General features: G+C 34.6%; 1 protein-coding gene, 1 long non-coding RNA gene and 1 pseudogene across 3 annotated transcripts; 1 reads left to right on the top strand and 2 right to left on the bottom strand.

The window, feature by feature from the left end:
* The first annotated feature begins 2883 nt into the window (after nt 1-2883).
* LOC148266110 (uncharacterized) lies at nt 2884-4645 on the top strand. The gene is made up of 2 exons (XR_015819474.1): nt 2884-3980; nt 4099-4645. It is a non-coding gene; the product is annotated as an uncharacterized LOC148266110 (long non-coding RNA).
* Nucleotides 4646-5154: 509 nt separating this feature from the next.
* LOC110821159 (putative disease resistance RPP13-like protein 1 pseudogene) lies at nt 5155-8979 on the bottom strand (annotated as a pseudogene).
* A 352-nt stretch (nt 8980-9331) lies between these two features.
* LOC110821041 (uncharacterized) lies at nt 9332-18224 on the bottom strand. 2 transcript variants are annotated; one of them, XM_022050739.2, is made up of 8 exons: nt 18089-18224; nt 17511-17657; nt 16603-16738; nt 15518-15599; nt 10941-11116; nt 10482-10619; nt 10264-10403; nt 9332-9769 (listed from the first exon to the last, which is right to left on the bottom strand). In XM_022050739.2, exons 2-8 carry the CDS (start codon nt 17626-17628, stop codon nt 9507-9509), a joined length of 1053 nt encoding a protein of 350 aa, XP_021906431.1. In that variant the 5' UTR covers nt 17629-17657; nt 18089-18224; the 3' UTR covers nt 9332-9506. The 2 variants fall into 2 exon arrangements, with proteins under 2 accessions (XP_021906431.1, XP_021906430.1); XM_022050738.2 differs by lacking the exon at nt 18089-18224 and adding an exon at nt 17725-18066.
* Between the last annotated feature and the right edge of the window lie 7520 nt (nt 18225-25744).

Below are 25744 nucleotides of genomic sequence, written 5' to 3' on the forward strand. Positions count from 1 at the left end.
CAAAACACGAACCTCGCCGGAGAGCCGCCGCACCCGAGAGCGCCGCCGCTGGTAAGCTCCGTTTTTCCGTGATTTTTTGGCCCCCCGAGGGCCCTAGGGTTGTTTTCTCACAAGGACCGATGCGAGTGTGGCCGAATTCGGCCGAAAACGGCCGAAAACAGCCAACCCGAGGCGACTCGCCGCCGCGCCGGAGCACGGCGGAACCGCCGTGCCGGAGTTGCGATTTGGGCCGAAAGAGGCCCTGGGCCTAATTTGGGTTTTTTTTTGGAACACGTGCAGGTACTGTTAGTGTGTTTCAGTTCCCCGGAAAAAATTCAGAGAAAATTAGGGACGGCCTGCAGGCGCACTGTGAATCGTATTCGGATCCCGAAAACAAGTAAGGACCCCTCACCCTATTTCCTATCACGGTATTAAAGTTCAAAATGATAAAACGGTATTTCTTGAATTAACGAATGTGTGAAATTGTTTAAGGTGGCTAATGGAGCCCGAGTCTAGTGTGATTGGTGATTTACTGTTATTTGGCCTGTTTACAGCTTTAAATGCAAAATGAGGTTTGATGTGTTTATTTTACAGATTTGTGTGCATATACTACGTTTTTATTAATCATGGGTTGAATGACTGAAAAACTGATGTTGTATGTTGTCTGTTTGGCATGAATTACGATTTGCTTGTTTAAATGTGAATTGATGATGCTGACTGAGGAAAAGGAAAATGAAAGATTGTGTAGACTGATAATTGTATTATGGGGGTCAGCCTGACTAGATATCCTGGGAGATGGTGGACGGACCGGGTCCGTAGGGAACCCTACCGGGATTGTGGTCTCACATGCCGGACGGGGTATGGAGATCTTATGGTTTTGGCGCCCATACCGGACGGGGTATTGAGGTTTATGGTTTTGGCGCCCATACCGGACGGGGTATGGGGACGGCCCGTTTCACCCTCATACCGGACGGGGTATGGGGACGGCCCGTTTCACCCTCATACCGGACGGGGTATTGAGGTTCATGGTTTTGGCGCCCATACCGGACGGGGTATGGGGACGGCCCTGGAAACTGATTATGAATGTTAAAGGTTAACGGGTAGCGGAACCCCTATGGACCCCCACGGATACTAGTAGGCTGGTAAATGAGAAAAAGATATGTTGTACAATGATTGAATTACAAGAGGCGTGATAAGTGTTATGTTTTACAGCTTATATTATTCCATGATTATGATAATGTTATTGTTTTCTTATATTGTTTTCATAAATTCCACCGAGGTAAGTGGATGGAAAAGGTTTTTATGTTAATAAGCGAGTTTGTTGTAAATTATGCTCCATTGGTCTTTTTGTGTTTTCTACCCACCTTTACCTCCGTGACGGAGAGATATCGTGATGTTTTTACTGGGTCAGTGTAGCTCACTCCTTACTTAACCATTTCAGATCAGGAAGAAATGGTTCCCGAGCCCGTTCTGCAGGAGGACGACGAAGGGGATACCTAGAGACTCTGTAGTCATACTCATAGTTTTATTTTCGAGTTTCTCTCTTAGTTAGTTTAATCTTTTATATTTTAAGTACGTTTTTGGTTTTTCGTGTAAGGGATGTTAACTGAAATTTTGATCTCGCTTCCGCAATTGATATATTTAAATACTCATTTCATTTTAATATTTCCGGGGCCGTTACAGTTACTTACTCTTCTGCAGTTGGGAGTTTGATGTATGCTATGGTTTGCACTCGACCAAGTATTGTTCATGATGTTGGTTTGACAAGCCGATTTATTTTTAATCCTAGTAAGAGTTATTGGAAAACAGTAAAATAGATTTTTAGATATCTGAAATGTACTCCTAAGATGTATTTATGTTTTGAATGTTCAGAACCAATTTTAGAGGGATATGCAAATGCAGATATGGCAGGTGACCTTGATAGCAGGAAGTCTACTTCAGGGTATGTGTTTACTTTTGCAAGGAGAATTGTATCATGGTAGTCTAAACTGTAAAAATGTGTTATCTTATCTACAACTGAGGCAAAGTATATAGTTTTAACTGAAACAGGTAAAGAAATGTTTTAGATGAAAAGATTTCTCGAAGAGTTGAGTTTGAAACAAGATGAATATGTGATGAATAATGATAGTCAAAGTGCTCTATATTTGAGTAATAATGTCACATATCATTGTCGTACGAAGGATATTGACGTGAGATACTATTGGATACGAAATGTAATGAATAATAAAGATATGTTATTGAAAAATATTTACACTGATAAAAATCGACATGTTGACCAAGATAGTGAATTGTAACAAGTATCCGTCTTGCACCAATAATGTGGGATTGATTGAATATTGAGCAATGTATGGTATACATCTCTTCATAAGCTGGAGGAAGAGCTTGTTGGTTATGTATCCAGCCTAAACAAAAAAATGGTAAATCAGTAATTCAAAAAAAAAAAGAAAAGAAAAAAAGAAAAAGAAAAAAAAAAGAATTAGGGTTGAAATTTTCTTTTGGATATAAATATATATATGTGTGCTGCAGGAAAAAAAAAAAAAAAAAAAAAGAGAGTTAGAGAGAAAGAGAGAAGAATGTGCGGCAAGAGGAAATGAAGAAGATAACTTATATATATATACACACACATATATATAAGTTGAGTGGCTACTAAGAGAAGAAAGAAAAAGTGATTTTCATTCTCTCTCCTTGATGATATTATCGCAGACATCAGCAATTTCTTCATTTTCTAATGGAAGTTTAAACTTGATTCTGTTTCCCTCTTTTTTCTAGTTCTGCACCAAAAAAATGTTGTTCTTTCTGTTTTGGATTTAATTTTTAATGGATTATCTTATATTTAATTTTATTAATAGTATATTTGATTCTAAACTTAATCTGTGATTTTTTTCTTTACACTGAAGAATTTTTTAATAAATTCTAAATTTATTTAATTTTTCAACACGTATTTATTTATTATCTTTTTTCTAGTATGCATTAATTTAACTTAAGATTATAGTTATTAATTTCTGCTAATTAATTTGGGATTGATTTAATTTATACAATTAATTATACTCGACCAACAATTCTTTCATGAGGTATATGTATTTCTTATTGCGTTGTGTAAGATTACTGATGACAGTTTTTGTATTTGTTGATGACATGTAAAGTTTGTTATTTTTGTTTTTCATTTATTTGTGATGTTGCCCTTTGGCTGTAGGTGTTTAGCAGTCTGTATATATGTGCTAGTGGTAAAACCCATTTGCTTAGTGTGAGAAAAAATATATAACAAAAATTTTTGTCTTCTTCTCCCATATTTTCTTCTCTGCTCTGTTCTGCTCTGTTATGATTTCATCTTCTTCTTCTTCTCCCATATTTTGTTGGGTTCTGCTTTGTTTTGCATTTCTTTTTAACACTTTGTTATACTTTCCCTTCTGTTGACTCTTTCTCTGAAACAATTGTCACTCCTGTATTCCACAGGAAAATGGTGTTCTAACTGTTATACATTTTTTTGTATGTAGTTTTACTAGTTTTAGTTGATTATACTCTAGTTAATGAGGTTTATTGTTATAAATGAAGGCGAAGAAAGCTTTGGTGATCATGGGATTTACATCCCATGCTTATATGGTAGATCTCTGTTTCAGGTTGTTCAATGATTGATTGAACAACTAGTTCCAAGATGGAGGAATATTTAGATGCTTTTATATTTATTAGAAGTGTCTTGAAGGATTTTTCTTTCAGAATGTTGTTTAAGATCTGATTTACTATGTTTTGTGATAATGGAAATTTTTTGGTTCAGCATATAGCTGCTTGGATTGTTGTTGAGCCCTGAGGCCCTGAACTTAAGGTCCTAGAGGTTTCTCAAGAACCCTTCATCTTAGCCATCTTCAGTTATTGGTGAGGACAGTGTCAGAATGCTCTGAATGGTGGCTGAAGGCCTTGGGCAGTTGAAGATGCCTGACTACACCCTTAGAGAGGGACAATTAAACATGCCTCTTAAAATAATTCCCTTGTGCTGTGGCAATAAAGTAAGAATTCACAGCACTTGTTACTTGTTTGTCGATTTGGAAACTCGTAAGATTTGGAAAATAGTAAAAAGCTTCTCCATTTTCCTGGTGAAATTTGCTAAATTTTATGGTTCTACAGGTTTAATTAGGGTGGGTCATGAAACAAAAAAGCCATGGTTGAAGAACATGAGCTAATCAATTAGATTGACAAAAACAGCTTATGATGTTCACCAGAGTATCCAAAGACTGCGGAATGGCAAGCTGGTGTCAACCATAATCATTGGTTGCCCATCAGTCTAGAAAACCAAATTGCAATAATATTGTTGACGTTACAAGGGTGATCCGTTTCCGATTTGAATTAACAGGATGGGAAGTGTTTCTCCTTTCCATTATGATTGATTGCAACGATGCTTGTTCATCTCTTGGGAATGCATTTTGGGAAGTACTAACTTGTGAGCAAATATTCGGCGAAAAGAACCAGAATTTTTTTCCACTTTGAGCAAAGAAAGGAGTAGGAAAGTTGTAGTGAGCTATTTGTTGATTCCTCGTTCAGTTTCTCAAAATGATGTAGAAGATGGATGAGTGAAATTACTTCAAGAAACAACTTAATTACGCAGGAAATTTACTTGTAGACTTTGTAACTCGGAATCGAAGGATTCTATTTGCTTAAATAAGATTATCATTCATTTGCTGTTAGCAGAGAAAAGAGCTTTAAATTGCATAACAATTGTTATCAGATAGTTAATATACTTGGAGCAAGTGAATTATTCTTGAGAATACATTCTGAGATCTAAATTTGGTCCAAATATGAAAATTATACATTCTTGCTTTAAAGAAATCAGAGCAAAAATGAAGTAAATTGACCAAAACTGAAGAATTTTTAAATAAATCATATAAAAATATAAATAATTCATATTAGAGATAACAAAATTCATCACATCTGAACAATACAGAGGTGAGGGAAAAAAAAATATATGCCTTGGAGAACTATCAAGTATGAAATATCAAGCTGTAGTACATTATACCTTTAGAAAAATTTATTCCATAAATGTCTTAATAAAACTGACTCTGCAATTACAGGCATGGATTTCAATAAACAGAACTAATGGAAAACCAATTACGATAAAACATAATGCAATGGTAAAATTTTAAGCTTGAAAAAATTGGAGAACTGAAAAATAAATAGAGAAGAAGATGGTGAAAAAGATTACTTCATAGGGTGTATAATATGCCAAATAGGAATGTGCCTACCCACCGGACAAATACTCTGTGACTTAAAGCTACTTGTAAATACAGGTTGAAGATAAAGAATATATAATCACACCAAAGATTAGTAACCAATATCTAGTCCAGGTATGTGAGCAATCTTTTGCCAATCTTTACCCTCCTCTCTTTGGCACCGTTTTTCTAAAATAGGGCAAGACTGTATTTTTAAATATGTAAGAGAGGTTGGTAGCCCCTCTTCAGGCAACCGTTGAATCTCAGGGCAAGAGTAGATCCCCAATTCTTGAAGAGATGTGAGCTTCCCGAGCACCAAGCCATCCAGGTTCCTCAGATTTGGACATTCTGATATATAGAGACGTTCTAGCCAGGAGGGCAACAGTCCTTCATCTGGAAAGGACTCCAGATCCTCAATTACAGAACTGATTGACAAGGACGCGAGATGGGTGAGCCTTTGCAAATCCCACTTCATTCGCTGCTCAAAAAGTTTGTCACAGTGACGTATCGAAATGCAACTCAAAGAGAAGGGAAGGCCTCCTTCTGGAAATGAATCAATATCTGGACATTTCAATATGTTCAAACTGCCGAGTGATGGAAGTAACCTGTGCATGCTTTCAGGCAATGACTTCAATTTACAGCAGTTTCTGAGAATAAGAAATTTCAGGTTGGGAGCAGGAAATTCCCCAGCGGGAAAAGAATAAAAATTGGGGCACTCTTCTATTCTTATTGTTGATAGTGATTTAAGTTCATGGAAACTGCTGCTCTTCGAAAATGTTAAGGATTCAAGCTTCCTACAACTGATGAGATCAAGATGCCTAAGGTTTGGAAACAAGTCAAATGGAAAAGACTTCAAACTCCAACTTATTTCCAAATCTGTAAGGAATTCATAGCAGCAGTTGTTTGGTGGAGCCGTTAGAAGTGAAGCCCCAAGCTTTTGACATCCATCAATCAAAAGCTTTTCCAAGAATGGAAGATAGAAAGGAATATCTACTTTCACGTTGTCACACTTTGCTATATAAAGCTCCCGTAGACGAGCGAAAACACCAGTACTATATTCTCCATCAGGAAAGAACCAATCCTGCCATTGTTCCATGCCCGAAAACTTCAAAATTTCCAGGCATTGAAATGACTGAATTCCGACAGAACAGTTTCCATAAAACTCAGGTCCAACAGCAACCACACTCTTCATTCCTTTGATACAGAGTTCTTTGAGGGAAGGTAATTGCCCAAGTGGCGGCAAGATAACGCAAAAGTCACAGTCGCAGAGACAAAGAAATACTAAATTAGGTAATGACTGAGCTCCCAGCCAATCTGGAAATCTCGTACCCCCATACCCTGCAAGGACAAGTTCTTGCAGATTTCTGTGAGGTTGAAGATTGTCCAGAATCTCTCTAGCAATTTGTGAATCGCTTGTACAACCACTCCATTCCAGAGACAGCTTCTTAATGTACTTCTTATCTTTCAACTTGGCCACTGATGCATCCTGCACATGAACAATGTTCTGCAACCCAGAAATGGCAAGGTTTCCATGGAGATCCTGAAGAACCCCTAGGTCCCCGATCCCACAGCCACTATCATTTCCCAAAACAAAATTAGTTAATGTTCGGAGATTTTTTAGTTTATTCATTTCTAGAGGAAGCTTTTCCAACTTAGTTCCGCTATTATAGAGATGACGCATATTGATTAATCTTCCCATGTTAGCAGGCAACTCTGTGAGCCAAGAGCAATTTGACAATAATAATGTCTGCAAGTTGAACAAAGTACAGATAGTATCAGGAAGACTTTCAATTTGAGTGTCAGAAAGGTTTAAATATCGTAGATGTTTCAGGTTTCCAACAGAGTCAGGCAACTTTTTTATGTGATAACGAGACAGAGAGAGAACACGAAGGTACCAAAGTTTCCGTGACAAGTCGTCTGGTACCTCAATAAAACTGTCATAATATGACAATGAATGAAATGGAAGGAGGGTGCGTAAGTACTTGGCTTCGTAAAATATCTCAAATTTTTCTAACTTATCATAATCGTGATATTCCCTCGAAAAAGACTTATATCTAGTCTTCCTGCCAACTTTATGTGAAGGTCCACTCTCACAACTGTGACAGAATTCCCCTGACACAGATTTGGCTAAATCATGAATAAGGTCATGCATAATGAATCGAGATTTATATTGAGTTGATTTTTGAAAAAGGGACCTCGATGTCAGATGATTGAAGTACTCATCCCCTATATCTTCCATCTTCTTCTTTCCTTTAGGCTCATGTAAAAGACCTTCCGCCATCCACAATAATATTAGTTCCTCCTTGTTGAACTCGTAATCCCTGGGGAATATCGCACAGTAAGCAAAACACTGCTTTAGATTTGATGAGAGAAAAAGATAGCTCAGTCTAAGAACTGGAAAAATGTTGCTCTTATCATCTGGCAATTCCCAGATATTGCTTTCAAGAACCTCATTCCATTCCTCGAGACTTCGTTTGGAACGCAGTAGACCGCCTAGTGTCTTCACAGCTAGAGGCAAGCCTTTGCACTTCTTGACAATTTGCCTGCCAACTGCTTCAAGATCTGGGTATGCTTCTGAATTTCTGTTGTCAAAGGCATGTTTCACAAATAACAGCCATGAATCATTTTCTGATAATTGTTCCAGATGGCGAGTGGGAATAGTTTGCATCATTGATGCAACACCTTCATTTCGTGTTGTCACAATGATCTTACTTCCTTGAGCTGCAGATGAGAAAGGTTTCTTTAGGAACTCCCAGTTAACATAATTCTCATTCCAAACATCATCAAGAACAATCAGAATTTTCTTCCCTGTCAAAGTCTCCTTCAGTTCAGTTTGAAGGTGATCAAGATCGTTGGTATACCAATTCTCTGAAGAAATTTTCTGAAGCAGTGTTTTGGTAATTCTAAATATATCAAATTCTTGTGAAACACATACCCAGGATTTGATGTCAAAACAATTATTCACTCTACAATCATTGTATGCCAGCTGAGCCAGGGTGGTCTTGCCAACACCACCCATGCCCACGATAGCAACCACACCTATATTGCTGTCTCTAGCATCATCAGACAGCAACGAGTTAATGATTGCCTCCTTCTCCTCATCTCTACCAAATACATAAGAATCATCAACCAGAGAAGTCGTTGGAAAACTTGTAATTAGGTTTCGACCAACGCCTTCTCTCAAACTGAGTACATCCTTCTGCTTAGAAATATATTCTAGTGTGTCAAGTGTCTCTGCTAAACGTGATTCTATCTCCTTGTCAACTGAACTGGGAATAGACGGAAGGAAACTCCATACCTGGCTTGAATCTGCTTTGTCTTGAGCTTCCAACAAGCACCGTGAAGCTTCAAAGGCGATTTCATCCAGGAGGTCCTCTGCAATATAAACTGCATCTTTGAGTTCATCAAGCCATTCTTTGACTGCTGGATCCGTTATCTGCTTATCTTCAGCATCATCGAGCAGGGGTTTAATGGAAAGCAGAGTGAGCTTCAACTTCTTGAGCAAATCAATGTTGAGTTTTCTGAAGCAAAAGAAGTCTAAAATCTCACGAGAAGCCATCCGATCAAACAGAACCTGGAGGAAAGCTGAGAGGAAAGCTCCACCAACCATGGATGCAGCCATTGTTGCGATGGAGAAAAGTACTCTGAGAAGGTGGAAGGGATTGATATACAGTAAACTGAATCCATTTTCTTAACTAATTATAATTTAATTTACGTAATAATTTTATCTATTTTATTAAAAATGCAACTCAAATTTATTGTTATGTAGATAATATTTTCTTTTATTGCACACTTAAACTAAAATCATTTTAATTTGTACAGAAAATAAAAAACTATACAAATTATTGATAATAATATGAAGAACTTGTTCATTTATATTAATACTTACCAAATTTATTTTGAAAATTCAATAATAAAATTAAAATAATCAACAGAAAAGAAAAGGCATAAGAAATAGCAATAATTCTTAGTACAACCGGATTATTTATCTTTTAATTATTTTTAAATTAAATTATTAAATTAATCCTTAAAATTTTAACACTTCTTATGTTTAGTTTCTTTCTGATTTTCTAATTAAAAAAATATTTTGTCTTTCTTTTGAGTATGAAAGTTTTTCCTATTGGCTTTTCATTTTCCTACCAACCAAACATGGATTCAGAAAGAAAAAATTATCAAATTTAATTTTCAGGTAAATAAACAGAACCTAATAGAAATAAGAACAAAGAGTCCATTTTGTTTTCACACAAAAATCCAAAGGATGTCCCACCCAAAAGACCTGTAATGAACCAAGAAGCAAACTCTTTTTCAGTTGAGAGACATAAGGCTATGTCAGGCATCTGTTGCCTTGTCCTTCTCTCCGTTCTTCCCTTCCTTGTTGATATGAAATCCCTCTATCTTCCGAACAACTTCATCAGCTACAAGCTTTACTTTCCCAGTTGGCCCATTCCCCGGATGTGAGTCATGCTCTTCGTGATTTGCAGGACTAAGTTGCCATATTCTGATGGTACCGTCTTCAGACCCTGAAGCATATGATTCCCCTCCAGGTGAAAACCTCAAACAATGGACAGGACCGTGGTGACCTTTGTTGCATCCTTCATCCACAGCAAAAATGTTTACATGTTTGTTACATGGTCAGAAAAAGCTTAAAACTACAAAACAAGTTTTACAATATGTATTCGCTTGAAGGAGCATTCAAATGAATGCAAATCATTTAATCTCAAAAGAGCTATTTAAATTCCTCCAACTCGTTGCCATATTAGTTAAAAACAGTAAACACAGCAATTTGCAAAAATGCATCGAACAGATAGTAAATGCATAACTAGGTTCCATTTGATACATGCATACATAATTTACTTCTTATTTTTTGAATTCATACATGTCTGTACATGTGTTACTCATGAAAACATATATACTAATGCGTGTTTGAGTAATGAGGCACAAACAAAAATAGTTTTTTAAATATCACTGAAAACATTTTGTTCTTTCCAAACTCTGATTTCATTTCAACTATCATCCTCATTCTTATTCCACAAACACTTACTGGCATGCATGTTTTATGAAAAGAAAAACACATAAAATGACCTACCAATCTCCTCGCCAGTGTGAAAATCAAACACATGGACCCACATATCTTCTCCCCCAGCAATGAACTTATTCCCAAGCTTTGGTTCTAATGAAGCTGATTCAACATTGCAGGGCATATTGTAGCTCTTCACCAATCCAAAGCTTAAAAACAGGGAAAAAGGAAAGATCAGCTAAATTCCAAAAAAGACAAGAGTTAAGAGCATCTTATCTAAAACTTACTGATTTGCATCCCAAAACTTAACAGTAGATCCATCAGCAGTGATTATATAGCGTCCATCCTGGCTCACTTCAGCGCTGGTTACAGGTGACTTGGTCTCTAGTGTTTGAACAATTTTGCCACTTCTTACATCCCATAACCTACAAGAACACCAGCAAACAGGAAAATAAAAGGAACACATAATGCAAAGTTATAGAGGATAATAAAGCAAATAAGACAGTAACTTGAATATTAAAACAAACTGAAGTAGATTACATCTAGATTTATATAGTAACAACTAAGTTTTAGACTATTGCTAGAACGGATGCAAAGAAGAACAGAAACTAGTTAATATCTTGTGAATATTTGAAATAGAGAAACCAACATAAAGATCCAATCCAACCAACCGTAGAGAGAAAAGCAGCTGGCAAAATCTAGAAAATCAGAGCACATACAGACAGACTTTGAGTTATATTTTGTACCTTACGCCACCAATATCAGTACAGGAACTTAATATTGTCTGATCACTGTGAAGCCAGGCAGCAGTTCTGACTGAACCAGGAGACTTGTCAACTTCTCTGGGAGGTGCATCTGGACGATTTAAATCAAATACACGGAGAACTTTCTCAAGTCCACCAGTGAGTAGTAGGTGCGTGTCCTGGTCAAAGATCATATTTAGGCAACGGATGCATATAGCAAACATTGGAGATACCATACACCTTCACCCATAAATATATCATGAATATCATAACCAAAAGATAATTTTGTTACAAACATGAGACTTAAGGGATACATACAGACATAATGACATAGCACAAACTATGGTTAAATTTGCCTACTTGGGGATTTGTGTTAAAACTAGGGATTCTTAGATATTAGACCTAAGAATATAGGGTTATGAGTTTGATGGATAAAAAATAATAGAATTTTTCTAGATAAATAAAAAATGATAGAAAATTAATTTGAAGTCATTCTTTGGATTCCTTAAGCTTCGCAAGTATGGCAAAGGTTTTGAGATTTCGGGATGTGATACTAAATCAAGATTTGGTTTTTTTATCAATTGACATAGGATAAACTAGACTATCTTTTTCTGATGAAATCCTCCTATTCAAACAAAAATGGTAAATTAATTTGTTCCTTGAAAAAAAAAAAAAAAAGACATAAAAGTTAACACAGAGCCATAATCAAGTCCCTTGGCAATATAACTAAAGGGACATTCTAAGTGAACCCATCAGCAGTGACCCACCCAAAAAATATCATTCCTCACCAAAAGAAAAGTTGAGGGGAGCATCAATGTTTGAAAAGTCTAGCATTCACTCCAACCATAATACGAATAAGCCAGTGAAAAGAGCTTCTCCAAAGCACTTCAGCTTCCTTCTTTGTGCAATTCCCCTATCTAGCGCCAGATTGGACAAAGTGAGAAAAAATCAAGGGAAGTGGGAGAAACACAGATAGAGCCAAAAGTATTAAAAAGGTTGAACAAGAGCCTTCAGCCACCTCATAATGCTAAAAGGGATGCCATTGGACTCTACATTCTTGAACCACATAATACACACATCAGGGAGGGAACATAGTTCGGCCAGAGTTCTTGTAACAGATCAAAAGTGTTGAGGCAATTAAGAACAACAATCCAAACAAAAACCTTTCTCTTACAAGGAACTTTAGCCTTCCAAAATTTAGTAGCGAAAATTCTCATTCTAAGACCTAAAATTATGGGTAAGATGAGTAAAAAGGGACTTGCAGGTCTATACACTCGAGGAATCTAATATCGGAATTTTGCTATCAGAATGTGGAAAGACAATAAAGGGCTCAAGAATATGACTAAAAGGAAAAAGGCATATCATCTGACTCTTGGTCATTTAAATTCCCAAAGAAAAAGAAATTCCAAGATATGTAACTATTAAGATGATTAATGTAGTGATAGATAGGAGCATTTTATGATGAGATGAGAGGTTATAAAGGTACGGGAAAAGGCTAGCAAAGGGAAGATCAACGATCCATATATCTTTTCAAGACAAGAGGCTTGAGCCACTCACTTTTAGGTAGGTTAAGGGAATGAAGAGATTCCCATGAATCATGGTACACCTAGTTTTTTTAATAACCCAACCATTTCTCTGCTACTTGAACTTACTCCTAATCACCTTGTGCCACAAAGAAAAGGTTTCCGAAGAAAAATACAGGTTTCTAGACATAACATTCCCAATACCCAATCCACAATCCGTTTCAGAAAGACACACACATCTCATCTCACCAGACATTTCAATAGCCAAAAAACCATGACAAAGACCTTATGATCCTCTCAAGTTACTCAGCCCCCAGCTTAAGGATCCTAAACAAAGAGGCAATATAAGAAAATACTAGACATACAAACATGAATAAGAATAACCTACCTCCCAAAGAGAAAAACCCTCCCTTCCAACACTGAAATCACCTGAAAACTCTACCACCAAAGAATTCCTAAATAGTTTAGAGGTCAAAAGAACACTCCATATCCAATTAGGCCAACAAACCCTCTAATGACACTATCCTAAGTATTAGTTCCCACAAGGCTGCTCTTGTTAAGTTGATGAGTAACGCTGAAATGCTCTCAAGAACTTGCAATAGGGTCAGCACATGTGAAAACATAATAGTATTTTCTGCAAACCACAGCTGAGAAATTTTAATTCTCTCTACCTAACATTTTCTCCTTTCAGCAAACCCCTCTTAAAACCCAAAATCAAAATTTGACTAAGAACATCAACCACAATCATAAAAAGAAACAGGAAAAGAAGGTCCCCTACCTGATCCACTTCTGCACTCGAAACCACGCTTTTGGCTCTCCTTTGACAATGACTGCAAAAATACTAAAGTTAAGCATCTTGCAAGCCACCTCCACCACCTATCACTAAACCATTTCTAAAGTCCAATTTTCCTATTATAAGGTTTTTCAAAGTCAAAATTTGAAACTAACTTTAGACCTCTCGACATCCTCTTACACTTCATTACCAATGAGGGAAGCATAAAGATAATCACTTTGATTAGAGGAAATGTTATCACTCAACATGTTTCTCAATCCCCACGAAAGGTATAATTTTGCAGACACTAGTCACAAGGATGGTTGGGTGAAAATTAAGGACTTTAGACCTTTCCTTCTTGAGAACTAGAGAAACATAGGTAGAGTTCATGCTTGTAATTTCCCCATTAGGACACAATTCCTCAAAACCTTCATTAAACACTCATAACACAATTCCCAAAGTTCTGGCAAAAAATAATGGAGAAACCATTGGGCCAAGAGCCCTACCCAAGCCAAGGCCCAAATTGCTATCTTTACCTCCTCTAAACTAAAAGGTCTCTTTAATCACTAATCTCTCCCCACTTATAGAACTCCAAGCAATGCCCTCCAAGAAGGGATTATTATTATCCTCATAAATTCCTATAAAGTTCAATGAGATCCCTTCCTATAGAGAAAGGTCTTACAATTCTACCATCCTTTATCTTAAATTCCTTGATGCAAATTTTCCTCCTTTTTCATTAGCATCCTATGAAAGAGATCCACATTAGCATCACCATCCTTTACCATTTAATTGCAGACTTCTACATCCAAGTGATTTCCTCTTTAACAAGAACCTCCTCAAACTCATTCTCAAAGATGATAATCAGCCTCATCTGGTCTTCAAAAATGCCATTGACAAAGGCTACTTTATTGAGGAAAGAGATTTTTTCACAAATTTCTTTCTTTTTCCTTAACACCAATGTCACCAAATAACACTTAATTCCAGATATTAAGCTTACCTTTCAGAAACTGGAGTTGCTTTATGAACTTAAACGCTCATAGCCTTCCACATCACACCCATCCCATGACTCCTTTGCTTTTTGCACAAAATAGGGATGCTGTAGCCATATACCATATATCCAATGATTAATATCTAAAAGGATATGGAAACGGTCCGAGAAAGAATGAGGAAGAATTTTTGCACCAAGTCAGGAGAGCTATCTTGCCGGCTATTAGACATCAAAAAAAGATTGATATGGAAATAAGCAATCCTACCCTCACTGAACAAGCAAGTGAACCGAGCATTGGATAACAGAAGATCTTTATGTGGCTAATGTAAAATAAAATGTTGACATCCCTCGGAATAGAGGTACGTCTATCCAATTTTTCCCAACAAACCCTTTGGGAAGTTAAATTACTGCCTCTGCACCAAACCGGGTTACACAAACCAAAAATGAAGGACAGCTCCTCCAAATCAAAGAACAAAGCCTAGGAATTAGTTTGCCTAATGGGATTAACCTGAAAATGATGTCTAAGGCTTCTTAGACATCACAAATGGGAAAAGGAGTTCTTAAGCATCAAAATCAACTGAAAGGAGTTCTTGAGAATCAAACTCAATTGCAGATTGTACCATACAACCAAAAGATTGAGAAACTCCTTAGAGCAATAGTAATGGCAGCTCATACAAATGGCATATATAGGGCTTTAATTTAATCCTAATATACCCTAAACTAGAATTATAATCGAAAATATAAAAATATAAAAGAATTTAAACTACAATAAAATACTAATACTAATAGATTATAATAATGTAAATAAACAATTAAATTATTCTCCTAATACCATCCGACTTACCATCAAAAGCTTGCTTCATCACTTTCAGAAAATCAACATGTGGTTATATAATATTTACAATGATATGATAAAAAGAAAAACAAATTTAAGACAATTGATAATTCTTTCCAAAGAATATAAGTTTAACGAGGAAAACAAAGTAGAGATGAAAAAGATGTTATGCTGAGAAGGAAGATCCAGTAGGGGTCAGTAAAATACAATGGCAGACACTTCAAGAGAGTCCGAGGTCAACCAGAAGACCCCAAAATCCATAGGAAATGGAAATCAAATGGTTTCAATTCTTTAAACTATTAGGAATTTTATTTGAAAAAGTCGCATAAGTTAGACCAACCATCTCATCCTACAAATAACATGCATGTTCACAGGCATATCAAGACAACTAGTTCCTTTTCAAAGTTAATTTTCAAAATGATAAAAGGTAAAGCTAAAGAAGAAAAAACAAGTCAGCTCTACCTCTGAAAATGCACATGCCCGAACAATATGCTTGTGTTCAAAAGAATGCAATTCATCACCAGTTAATGCGTCCCACAATTTCCTGCAAATGATAGAGGAAGTAGCATATCTTAGTGCTCCCTTAAGTGGTCATAATACTCACACATTGTCTTAACAGTTACTGCATGTGAGAGATGAAGACAGAGAAAGAGACACAGAGAGAGACGAGAGAGGTTTAGTAGTCTAAAAGTGATTAACCATTTCTTTCCTAATTTGAAAAACATCCATAATCGTTTGGCATGTATTATAGCATCTATATTATGCTGACAGAATCCCTTATCATAATTCACATTTCTCGAGTTATTCTGAGCAAACTGAGACAACACATACATGTGGAGAAAAAAATGCTTTGATGAAAACTGTGATTGTTGATATAAAAAGTTTAGCTGGAGTTCGCCATCTCCATTAGGATATGCAATTTTAATGACCCCACAAGGAGATAGTCATCTATTTAGAGAAGAAAAGACAAATATTGACAAGGCACCAAGGGGATTGCCGCCCAAGTACCAAAGTATTTTCAAATCTCTCAAAGAGAAAAGTATCCAACTGATCTACAATATTAAACATTAATGAGGCCATAAATAGATTGTTGAATCGAACTTTTTGCACACTTATGGTAAAATATTTAACCAGATATATTTAAATGGCATTAGATCATGAAAGTTATGAACTAATGGGGCCAATTTTCATTGAAGAACAGAAAATATTAAGAGAAAGCATCCAAACAATTACTTGACAGTAGAATAAAATCTAGAAAAACTTGGAACGACAGATATCTAAAAAAAAGCAGTAAGATTGGTAAATTTCCACACAAAATGAAAAACACATATACACATTTGATTTACTACTGTATATTTCTTTCATGCCCAGTTAGATTATGTTGTATTGTCCAGTATGAAAGATGAAAATCCTTACAATTTTTCTTTTTTCTAATGCGAAAATGGAAACACTAACAGGCATTAGAATGGTTTTCTTCTTGCAAATAGAACTTGAATATAAAAATTGAGGGTAAACAATGTTTAACAATATTAAGGTCAACTACATACGCCGTGAAATCTGCAGAAGCAGATGCAGCTCGCAAAGCATTTGTATCAAGGCAGCAACTCCATACAGCACCCTTATGCCCTTCAAAGGTTCCAATCCAATCCCCAGTCTCCCCATTTCTCAACATTGGACTAGAATCTGAAGTTAAGCAAGTAGATGTCAAAAAATATTTACAAATTTAGTTACTAGTAATGTTGCATAAGATCCATCGATGAACATTGGCATAATGAAGTCAAATTTTAAAAAAGAAAATGCCAGTTCCAAATAAGACAGTAAATAAATAGTGATGACTAAGTTAGTATCTTAAGAAAATGCAAGTTGTACTATGATGTTGAATTGAAATTTATAGTTACAATTAACACACTGACCAGCAAAGAACCAATGAAAGGATAATCGATCCATATTTATGATTGACAGCCGGGAAAAATAATGGATAAATGGCCATCTAAAGAAACTAATGAAAAATATGTGATCAAATTCAGATAGTAAGCGGAAAATAATCGGTAAATGGCCATATAAAGAAACTAATGAAAAATATGTGACCATTTCCAAATATGTAGCCGAAAAAACACATTCGCATTAGATTGCTGTTTAAAGAAAAGAATATTTTTTTCTTCAAATTCACAGCTGTACCAAAATTAAGGATTATAGAAAAATTGAATCAATGAGTATTAAATTAAGTCATAGATAATTGAATGCCAAATTACAACGAACAGATTAGTTACAATTGAAGATAAAACATAAAAACCTAGAGGGGAAAAAAGATCAAAAATCTAAATGAATGAATTCAAATTTCAAAAATAGGCTGATAACAAACTGATCACCCTCAATGACAATTTTACAAAAATTCGAAATTTATACCATATGATCAAAATTCATAATCAACAGAAAGAGCAAAAAAAGAGCATACCCTTGCTAGCACTAATAAGGAAGAACCCATCTGGGGTTACCGGGCTGTAAAACAAATCGACGACAGGGCGTGAATGCCCATGGCACACTAGCGGCACAGCCAATTTCTTCTTGTCCATTTCTCAAATTCAATAAATACAATGAGGACCTAACAACAACGCCTCGATCAAAACCTCAACAAATCGAACAAGCAAACAGAAGTATATCTTACTTACAAAAATAGGCCCACTACCAAGCTCTTAACGAAAAGGAAAATGAGGAACACTCTGAATAAAAAAGGAGAAATAGAGTTATGAATTTCACAACTAGTGTTCATGCGAGAACCTTATATCGGTTTCTTTACAGTGAATTTAAAAGCAAACCCTAGCCGAAGAATTTGATTGATTGGATTTTCGTTTTTTCTCTTGTCTAATATTTTGATATGGGATTTTTATTTGCTAGAGCTATGAAAATTTTGTCTATGAAAAATCAAATTCCTAGGAAACAAACAAAAACAAAAAACACTAACTAGTAGCGAAGCAGATCAATTAAATGAAAAATAAAAAAGGGCAGAAGAGCATGGAGTGACGAGCTGATTACTTGTAGAAGTACGGGAATTGGGGATTTTCTTGTTCGCTAGGGCTTCTAGTTTTCGTATTTATAAACATGACCAGTTCTTTTATATCTCTCAATTTGGAATCCCTAAAATCATAAATTGTATGCATATGTATCCTTATGAACGAACACTAGAGATGAGCATAATAGGGTATGTGACTTGTTGATTCGCCCCGTCTATTTCAAATAGAATGGATAAAAATCTTAAAACTAACGGGTTGTATAGTGGATTTAGATAGAATATTATGTATCTTTATGAATTCGAGAGATGGGTATAGAGGTACCTGACCTATTAATATGTTCTCATCTATTTCAGATAAATAGATAAAAATATTAAATTAACAAGTTATATAGTAGACGTTGATAAAAAGCTATAAAGACGAAATAAACACAAAGCATATGGAAATTTAATTATATATCTAATATTGTCGTAATTTATTAATTTAATTAATTAATTAAAATTATTTTTAAAATATTCAAATATTATTTAAGTAATTTGAACATTTTTTTAAGAAAAATAAAAAAAATAAATATTTAAAATACATTAAAAATATCAAGGACTAATCATAATAAAAAATATTATGAATCATACTGTAATAAATGTCACTCTTTACAAACTAATCTAGTAAGTTGTAATAAACACATAGATAAATTTGATTCGAAACAATATGGAGATTTAATTGAAACCAATATGCTTATAGTGAATTTCTCATCATGTTGTTTGGGAGGTTACAAGCCAAAAAAATGGATTGTGTTAGGCACCGAAAACAATATTAATAGTGGAATCATCAACTTAAACAATTTATTAATGACAAAATCCTTTTACGAATCATGGATTCTCATAAGGTTTTATGAAACTCTTGCTTGACTGAAAAAAATAAAGTTTTCAAAAAAATCTTCTTGAATTAATAAAACTATTATTTCTCGTATATTATAATCAATGATTTTGATTATATTATGAGTACGAGTTAGCATTCAAAAACTTATATATGCTAAAACAAATATAAAACTAGTGTAAGTAGTTAATCAATTAGGCTTATTGATTCGAGTTTTGTGAAAATCAATATATGTAGCGTAATGAAAGAAATGACATTACTAATTTAAAAGCCAAAATAAATGACAATATTTTTAACGAGGAGTGACATCTTCTTCTCCCAAAAGCTATAGTTATTTATCCATTACTATCCTTTCTCAACCACTACCCTATATTGATTAGGGTTTATCATAAGAAAAAGGCTTTAAAAATCCTTTTACTTTAAAGAGGTGAAGTTGAGAGATTATGCTAGCAATCTCAAGTACGACATGCTTAAAATACCCTCTTGGTTGTTATTATGCTTTAAGCTTTGTTAGAAAATCAAATTATAAAGAAAAGCTACGTTGAGCTAGAACCGTTAATCCAAAAATTGAAGACAATATCAAGGAGTTAGATGAAGCTGTTAATTATCATCAACAAATTTCTCAACTAGAAATTCTCTCTCAAAATGCTTTTATAACTAGAGTGTAAAGAAATCTATGAATAAAAGAAAGTTATTTGGATATAAAAGTTACACATTAAATGCACCAAGGATGAACATGGAACAATACAAGAGAACATAACATATTTATTTAGAAGATTTAATAAGGAGAGATATGTTCCTACTAGTCGTTAACTCTAAAAGATCTTGGTGGCACATTTTTAGCTATGAATTTCAAATAAAGAGAATGAAACCTTGAGAAAATTCAAAATGAACGAAAATTAATCTATACAATCTAGTTCATATCGCAAAAAAAAAAAAAAAATTAACAAACCACCTTTAGGTCCAAATGGAATGTGTAGTCTTTTATGCAAAATTTTCTAGTATATTATATAACTTAATGTCATCTGCTACCTGAAAAATTTTTCTAGGTCGAACTACTTAACCAACCTTTTCCTTGTTCCAAAATGTGATGAGATGCTACTACTATTAAGATAATTCAATTATATTTCTTGTCCCAAATATATAGAGCAACATAAAAGGGAGGCTGAATCAGGTTTTTTAAGATTGTATTTTTTTAATCAATTTTTCGACAATAATATACAAGTAAACCAATCCTTATCAAATGTGTAAATCAAATAATTAATATGCTAGCAAAATTACGAGATTCAAGTTAAGTAGTTATGCTAACAAGCATTTAAATTCCAAACAACGAATGTACTTCCATATATATCAATCCAAACAATTAATATTTTTGCAAAACGCGTATAAGTAACTAATGGTACTAGTAAAAATATGAATTTTAAATAATTTGTAAAGATACAAAATATGAGTTTCAAGTAATAAATATTCAACTTATTTTTCACTTCAAAACAATAAAGAATGTTATAACAGAAGTAAATACAAGAGTGAGAGAGTGAGAGAGTAAACTCGGTTTATGGGGATTTTGCCTTAACTAGAGCCAACATCGTGTCCTCAAGTCACCAATTTGAGAATTTTCCCACTCTTCAAGAGTTACTTACAAATGTCTGCTTATTTGGTGTCTCCATCATACAAGTGTTTCCTTCAAAACATTTATCTACCAAGAGGACTACCCACTCCTCTCTTATAATATACTTGTTTAAGGTATCTAACTTCATTTTTTAAGTGTCCTTCTCAACACACCTAAATACCAAAATGAATACACACTTCTTTCTTAAAATATTTGACTAAATTAAGATGAATTTATAAATACTTCTCTCATAAAGATAGATGTACAACTTGGAACTCGAATGGATATTTAAATGAGGTTAAGAAAAATGAATTTTGTCTCTTTAATTTTTCAATAAATCTTATTGAAAATAAATAAAAGGAACAATATTTAAAGACCCAAACAATTTCTAGAAAATTATCTTAAGGAATTCCTCTTGGGATTCTAAATTTTGCTATAAAGATATAGTTTTTACTTGGATTTTTTGAAAAATTCTAATCAAAATAAAGAAGATAAAAAATATTTAAAAACTAAAAGAATCTTTAAAGGATTACCTTAAAAATTCATTCTTAGAGAATAATATGCAAGTAGAAGAACACTAGAGGATTCAAAAGTAGCTTAAGAAATAAGAAAAAAAAAATTCACTTTGAGCTCTCAAATAATCCCTCAAAGTTGTTAATGAAGAAATACTACCAAATGAGTTTTGAAATATTTTTCTTACGAATCATTCTTAAATGATGAGTATATAAATGGAAGCACCTTAGATGACTCATAGATGAAAGAGAGATTTTAAGATTTTCTTTAAATCTCCTGTTAAACTTGCTACATAATGTAGAAGTGTCTTTAAAAGATGAAGAAAAACTAGTTGGTTAAGATAAAAAAAAAAAATTGAAATCCGAACATTTAATATAGTCTCGATTGCATATTTTTTAAAATATAATCTAATGTTATTTCGTATATGATCCTGTGTATCACATAATTTGACACATCAGGATTAAAAAAACATATTTTAAAAATCTTGTAATTTTTAATATGATTATAAAATCATATTTTCTGATACATCATTCTTAAAACGTCTTCTTTGTGTGCTTCAAAATGTGTGATGCACGAAATTATATATTGTATCACATCACAGTAAAAATACTTATTTTTAATAAAAGTTTACTTATTTGAAATTCCTTCCACCTTTGTTTTTAAATAAAATATCCATTTGAATGCACACAAAAAATAATTTACACACAGTTTCAACATTGAGGAAATTTATAAATTAGCTTTTAATTTTAATTTTTTTCAAAAAATTATTATTCAATTTGATCAATTCTTTGATAGATTAGTGAAAAGTACTTCCCAAAAAAAATTATCATGAGTTAAGGAAACTTGAATACATTAAGCCTTCAATAATAATCTACCTGGTTTATGTAGAAGAAAAAGATCATTTAAAAGAAATTACTCTTGGTCTTCAATTCGTTCTCTTTTTTCTAATAGCATTATCGTCTTTTCATATTTCATGTTCAATTTTTTGAATCATACTGCACTTGTTAACCTAAAAACCCAAAATCAATATCATTAGTATAAAATTAAGTTTACGTTAATAATCAAACCAATAAAACATAGTTCAACAACATTTTTCTTATAATGCTTCTCATAAGATTTATATATAAAATTATTTCATGCAAAAAAATTTTGAAAAAGAAAGACATATACAAGAGAATTATATTGTGGCTCATAAACTAACACACTCAATGAAGTATAAGAAATGGAGAAAAAGTTAATGACCATGAAATGTGATGTAGAAAAAACTTTGGACATGGTAGAATGGGATTCCTAGATCAAATTCTCTCAAAAATGAGATTATCAAGTAACTCAACTTATCTACCAATTCATAGTAATAGTTTCTAACAAATTTATAATAAATGGTTATCCATTCAAGGATGATCATAGTTATCGAGGGTTAAGACAACAAGAGTCATTATCTCCTTATTTATTTATTCTTTGAACATAAGCATTGTTCGAGGATTTTTTACAAGGTAAAGGAGTTTAACATATTGCATGGTACTAAAATGCATAAAAGTACACCATCATTTAACTTCTTATTATTTATAAATGATTTTTTTCTTATTTTATTAGGCTAATGAGTAGGAAGTTAAAATTATCTTAGTTTCATTCTTTCTTCTCCCCTAAACATCAACAAATACAATAACTTTTAATTAATCTACAAATCTATAAAACAGTTTATACAATCAAATAGAATTATTGTAGTGATTTCATTAAATTTTAGTTTATGTGAAATCCAATACTTCTAATCCTCTTTGTTCATGTGGATTTTCAATTTATTTAGATCTTAATCTACAAATTTTAGTTAATCTACAAATCTATAACCTCTAAGACTCGTTTGTTAAACTTCTCATCAAGATTTTTAGGATGTGCTCTTGCTGTGTGGATCGAGTTGTTACTGGTCGGAGGTGGGTTTATCTTCTCAGGAGACATTAATGGAGGAAGGAGTTGTGAAGTGTTGCTTGGAAGATGATATGTTGATTTGGAGAAAAACAATTGATGGTGATTAAAGTTTTGGCTAGGCTTGACTAATTTGGATGGTTAGTTAGATTGAAGGTTGCTAGTGTATTCAACAAAAATATAACTTGTTTTAGCCTAATTGTTTATGACCCATGCATAAGTCTAAATTGAACCAAATCTAAAAAAATTAAAATTTAGATCTTTATTAAAAATAAATAAACAAAACAAAATAATATAAAAAAATGAAAAATAATTAAAATATTAATAAATAATTTAAAATACAAAGGACAGATTAAATTTTTAAATTTTTTTATTAAGTTTTGATCCAACTTAAACTGTTCATAATAATAGAGAAGATAGACTGAATCAAACTAGGATGTGTGTAACACCCAAATTATTATTTTTATTTTTGTATTTGAATTTTAGTTTAATTTTTTTTATATATTTAATTTATAAGATTTTAATTTAATTTAATTTAATGAAAATAAAAATAATAATAATGATAAAATATGGTAAAATTATTTTTTGGATTTAATTGAAATTGATTTTGAGAAAAATGGGTGAAAATTTGGATTATGGGGGTGTTTTTGAAAAGAAAATCGAAAACTGGGGTCAAAACGTAATTTGAAAAAATTGTGCCACGTCAGCAGCCCCGGCCAACCAAGACACGCCGCGTGGCAAGGAAACGCTGACACGGGACGGGCCACGTGGGCGATCCGCGTGCGCGTGATCGGATGGCCCAGATCCGTTCCCGCGTGCACGGACGACCTAGATCAAATGTGCGCACGGACGACCCAGATCTCACGCGTACAGACGGCCCAGATTCAATCAGGCACGGACGGCTCAGATCACATCGCGATGGACGGTCTAGATTTAATCTCAAATAAATCGCGATCGGACGGTATAGATTTAATCTTGATGGATGGTTGAGATTAAAAGGCGAAGGGTATAAATAACCCCACCCACACCCGACCACAAAACCCTAGCCGCCAGTGCCTCGCCAGAGAAGAAGAACCAGACGTTGGAGGAGCCGGCCGCCGCCATCCGCCGCCGCACCGAAGAATTTTCCGACTGCCAATCGAGGTAAATTTTCTCCCCCTGGCTCGTTTTTCGATGCTGAATCTGTCTATGACCAAACCGGAGCCAAACCACCGGCCAATCGGCCGGAAAACCCCGCCGAAGTCCAGCAGTGCCGCCGCGACTCCCCTCTGTTTTTGCCTCCGATGAGGCCCTTTCCGGTCTCCGTTTGATGCAATTTTTATACCACTGTGATCACCGTTCTTTTCTCTACAGGTTGACCGGAGCAAAACATCAAAACGCGACTCACGTCGGAGAAGCCGTCGCACTCGAGAGCACCGCCGCCGGTAAGTCTCGATTTTTCGTGATTTTTTTGCCCACCGAGGGCCCTAGGGTTGTTTTAGCGCAGGGACCAATGCAAGTTTGGTCGAATTCGACCAAAAACGGCCGAAAACGGCCAACCCAAGGCGGATCGCCGTCGCCGGAGCACGGCGGCAGAATTTCGATATTGGCCGAAAGGGGCCCTAGGTCTGATTTGAGATTTTTTGGGACACGTGCAGGTACTGGTAGTGCGTTTCAGTTTCCCGAAAAAAAATTCAGAGAATTTAGGGGCAACCCGTAGGCGCACCGTAGAGCCAATTTCAGACCCCGAAACAAGTAAGGATCTCTCACCCTACCTCCTATCACAGCATTAAAGCTTAATAAATAATTAAACGGTATTTTGTGACTTTATAGATATGTATAATTGATTGAGGTTGCCAATAGAACCCGAATCTAATACATTGTTGGTCAGTTGTTGTTTGATCTATTTTTTATTATTAAATGCAGTGTGATATTTGATGTAATTATTTTATGGTCTCGTATGCATGAATCATGGTTTCTTTTATTATGGTTTGTATTATGGTGAACCCGATACTGTGTTGTCTTGTTTGGTGTCAATTACTGGTTTACATGTTTGTGTATGATTGGATGATTGAGACCAAGGAAAAAGGCAAAAAGGTTATGTGAATTGATAAGTGGATAATGTGGACAGCCTGACTAGATATCCTAAGAGATGGTGGACGGATCGGGTCCGTAGGAAACCCTACCGGAAACGTGGTCTCTCATACCGGACGGGGTATGGAGACCTTATGTGTTTTGGTTCCCATACCGGACGGGGTATGTGGACAGCCCGTTTCATCCTCATACCGGACGGGGTATTGAGGTTTATGGTCTTGGCGCCCATACCGGACGTAGTATGAGGACGGCTCTGGAATCAGGTTATTAATTTAATGGTTCACGTGTAGTGTGGACCCCCTATGGATCCCCATGGATACTAGAAGGCTGGTAAAATAGGAAATTTATTATCTGATTATTGAAATGTAAAAGTAGAACATGTGTTCTGTTACAAAGTGTATATGATTTTATGATGATTATCATGTTATTGTTTTCATAGGTTATTTTCATGAATCTCACCGAGGTAAGTGGACAGTAAATGTTTTTATGTTAATAAATGAGTTTGTTATAAATTATGCTCTATTGGTCGTTTTTGTTTTCTACCGACCTTTACTTCTGTGGCAGTGAGATAGTGTGATGTCTTTACTAGGCTAGTGTAGCTCATTCCTTACTTAACAATTTCAGATCAGGAAGACGTGGTTTCCAAGCCCGTTCCGCAGGAAGACGGCGAGTTAAATGCCTAAGAACCTT

The sequence above is a fragment of the Carica papaya genome, chromosome 5, assembly GCF_054855325.1.
Source record: "Carica papaya isolate Zhongbai chromosome 5, ASM5485532v1, whole genome shotgun sequence".
NCBI classification, from domain to species: Eukaryota; Viridiplantae; Streptophyta; class Magnoliopsida; order Brassicales; family Caricaceae; genus Carica; species Carica papaya.

Coding starts and splice junctions, on each gene's coding strand:
- LOC110821041 (XM_022050739.2), bottom strand. CDS start 17,628: ATGGACAAGAAGAAATTGGCTGTGCCGCTAGTGTGCCATGGGCATTCA. Junction 15,600..16,602: donor GCTTCTGCAGATTTCACGGC/GTATGTAGTTGA, acceptor TATCATTTGCAG/GAAATTGTGGGACGCATTAA. Junction 9,770..10,263: donor TCACACTGGCGAGGAGATTG/GTAGGTCATTTT, acceptor CTGTGGATGAAG/GATGCAACAAAGGTCACCAC.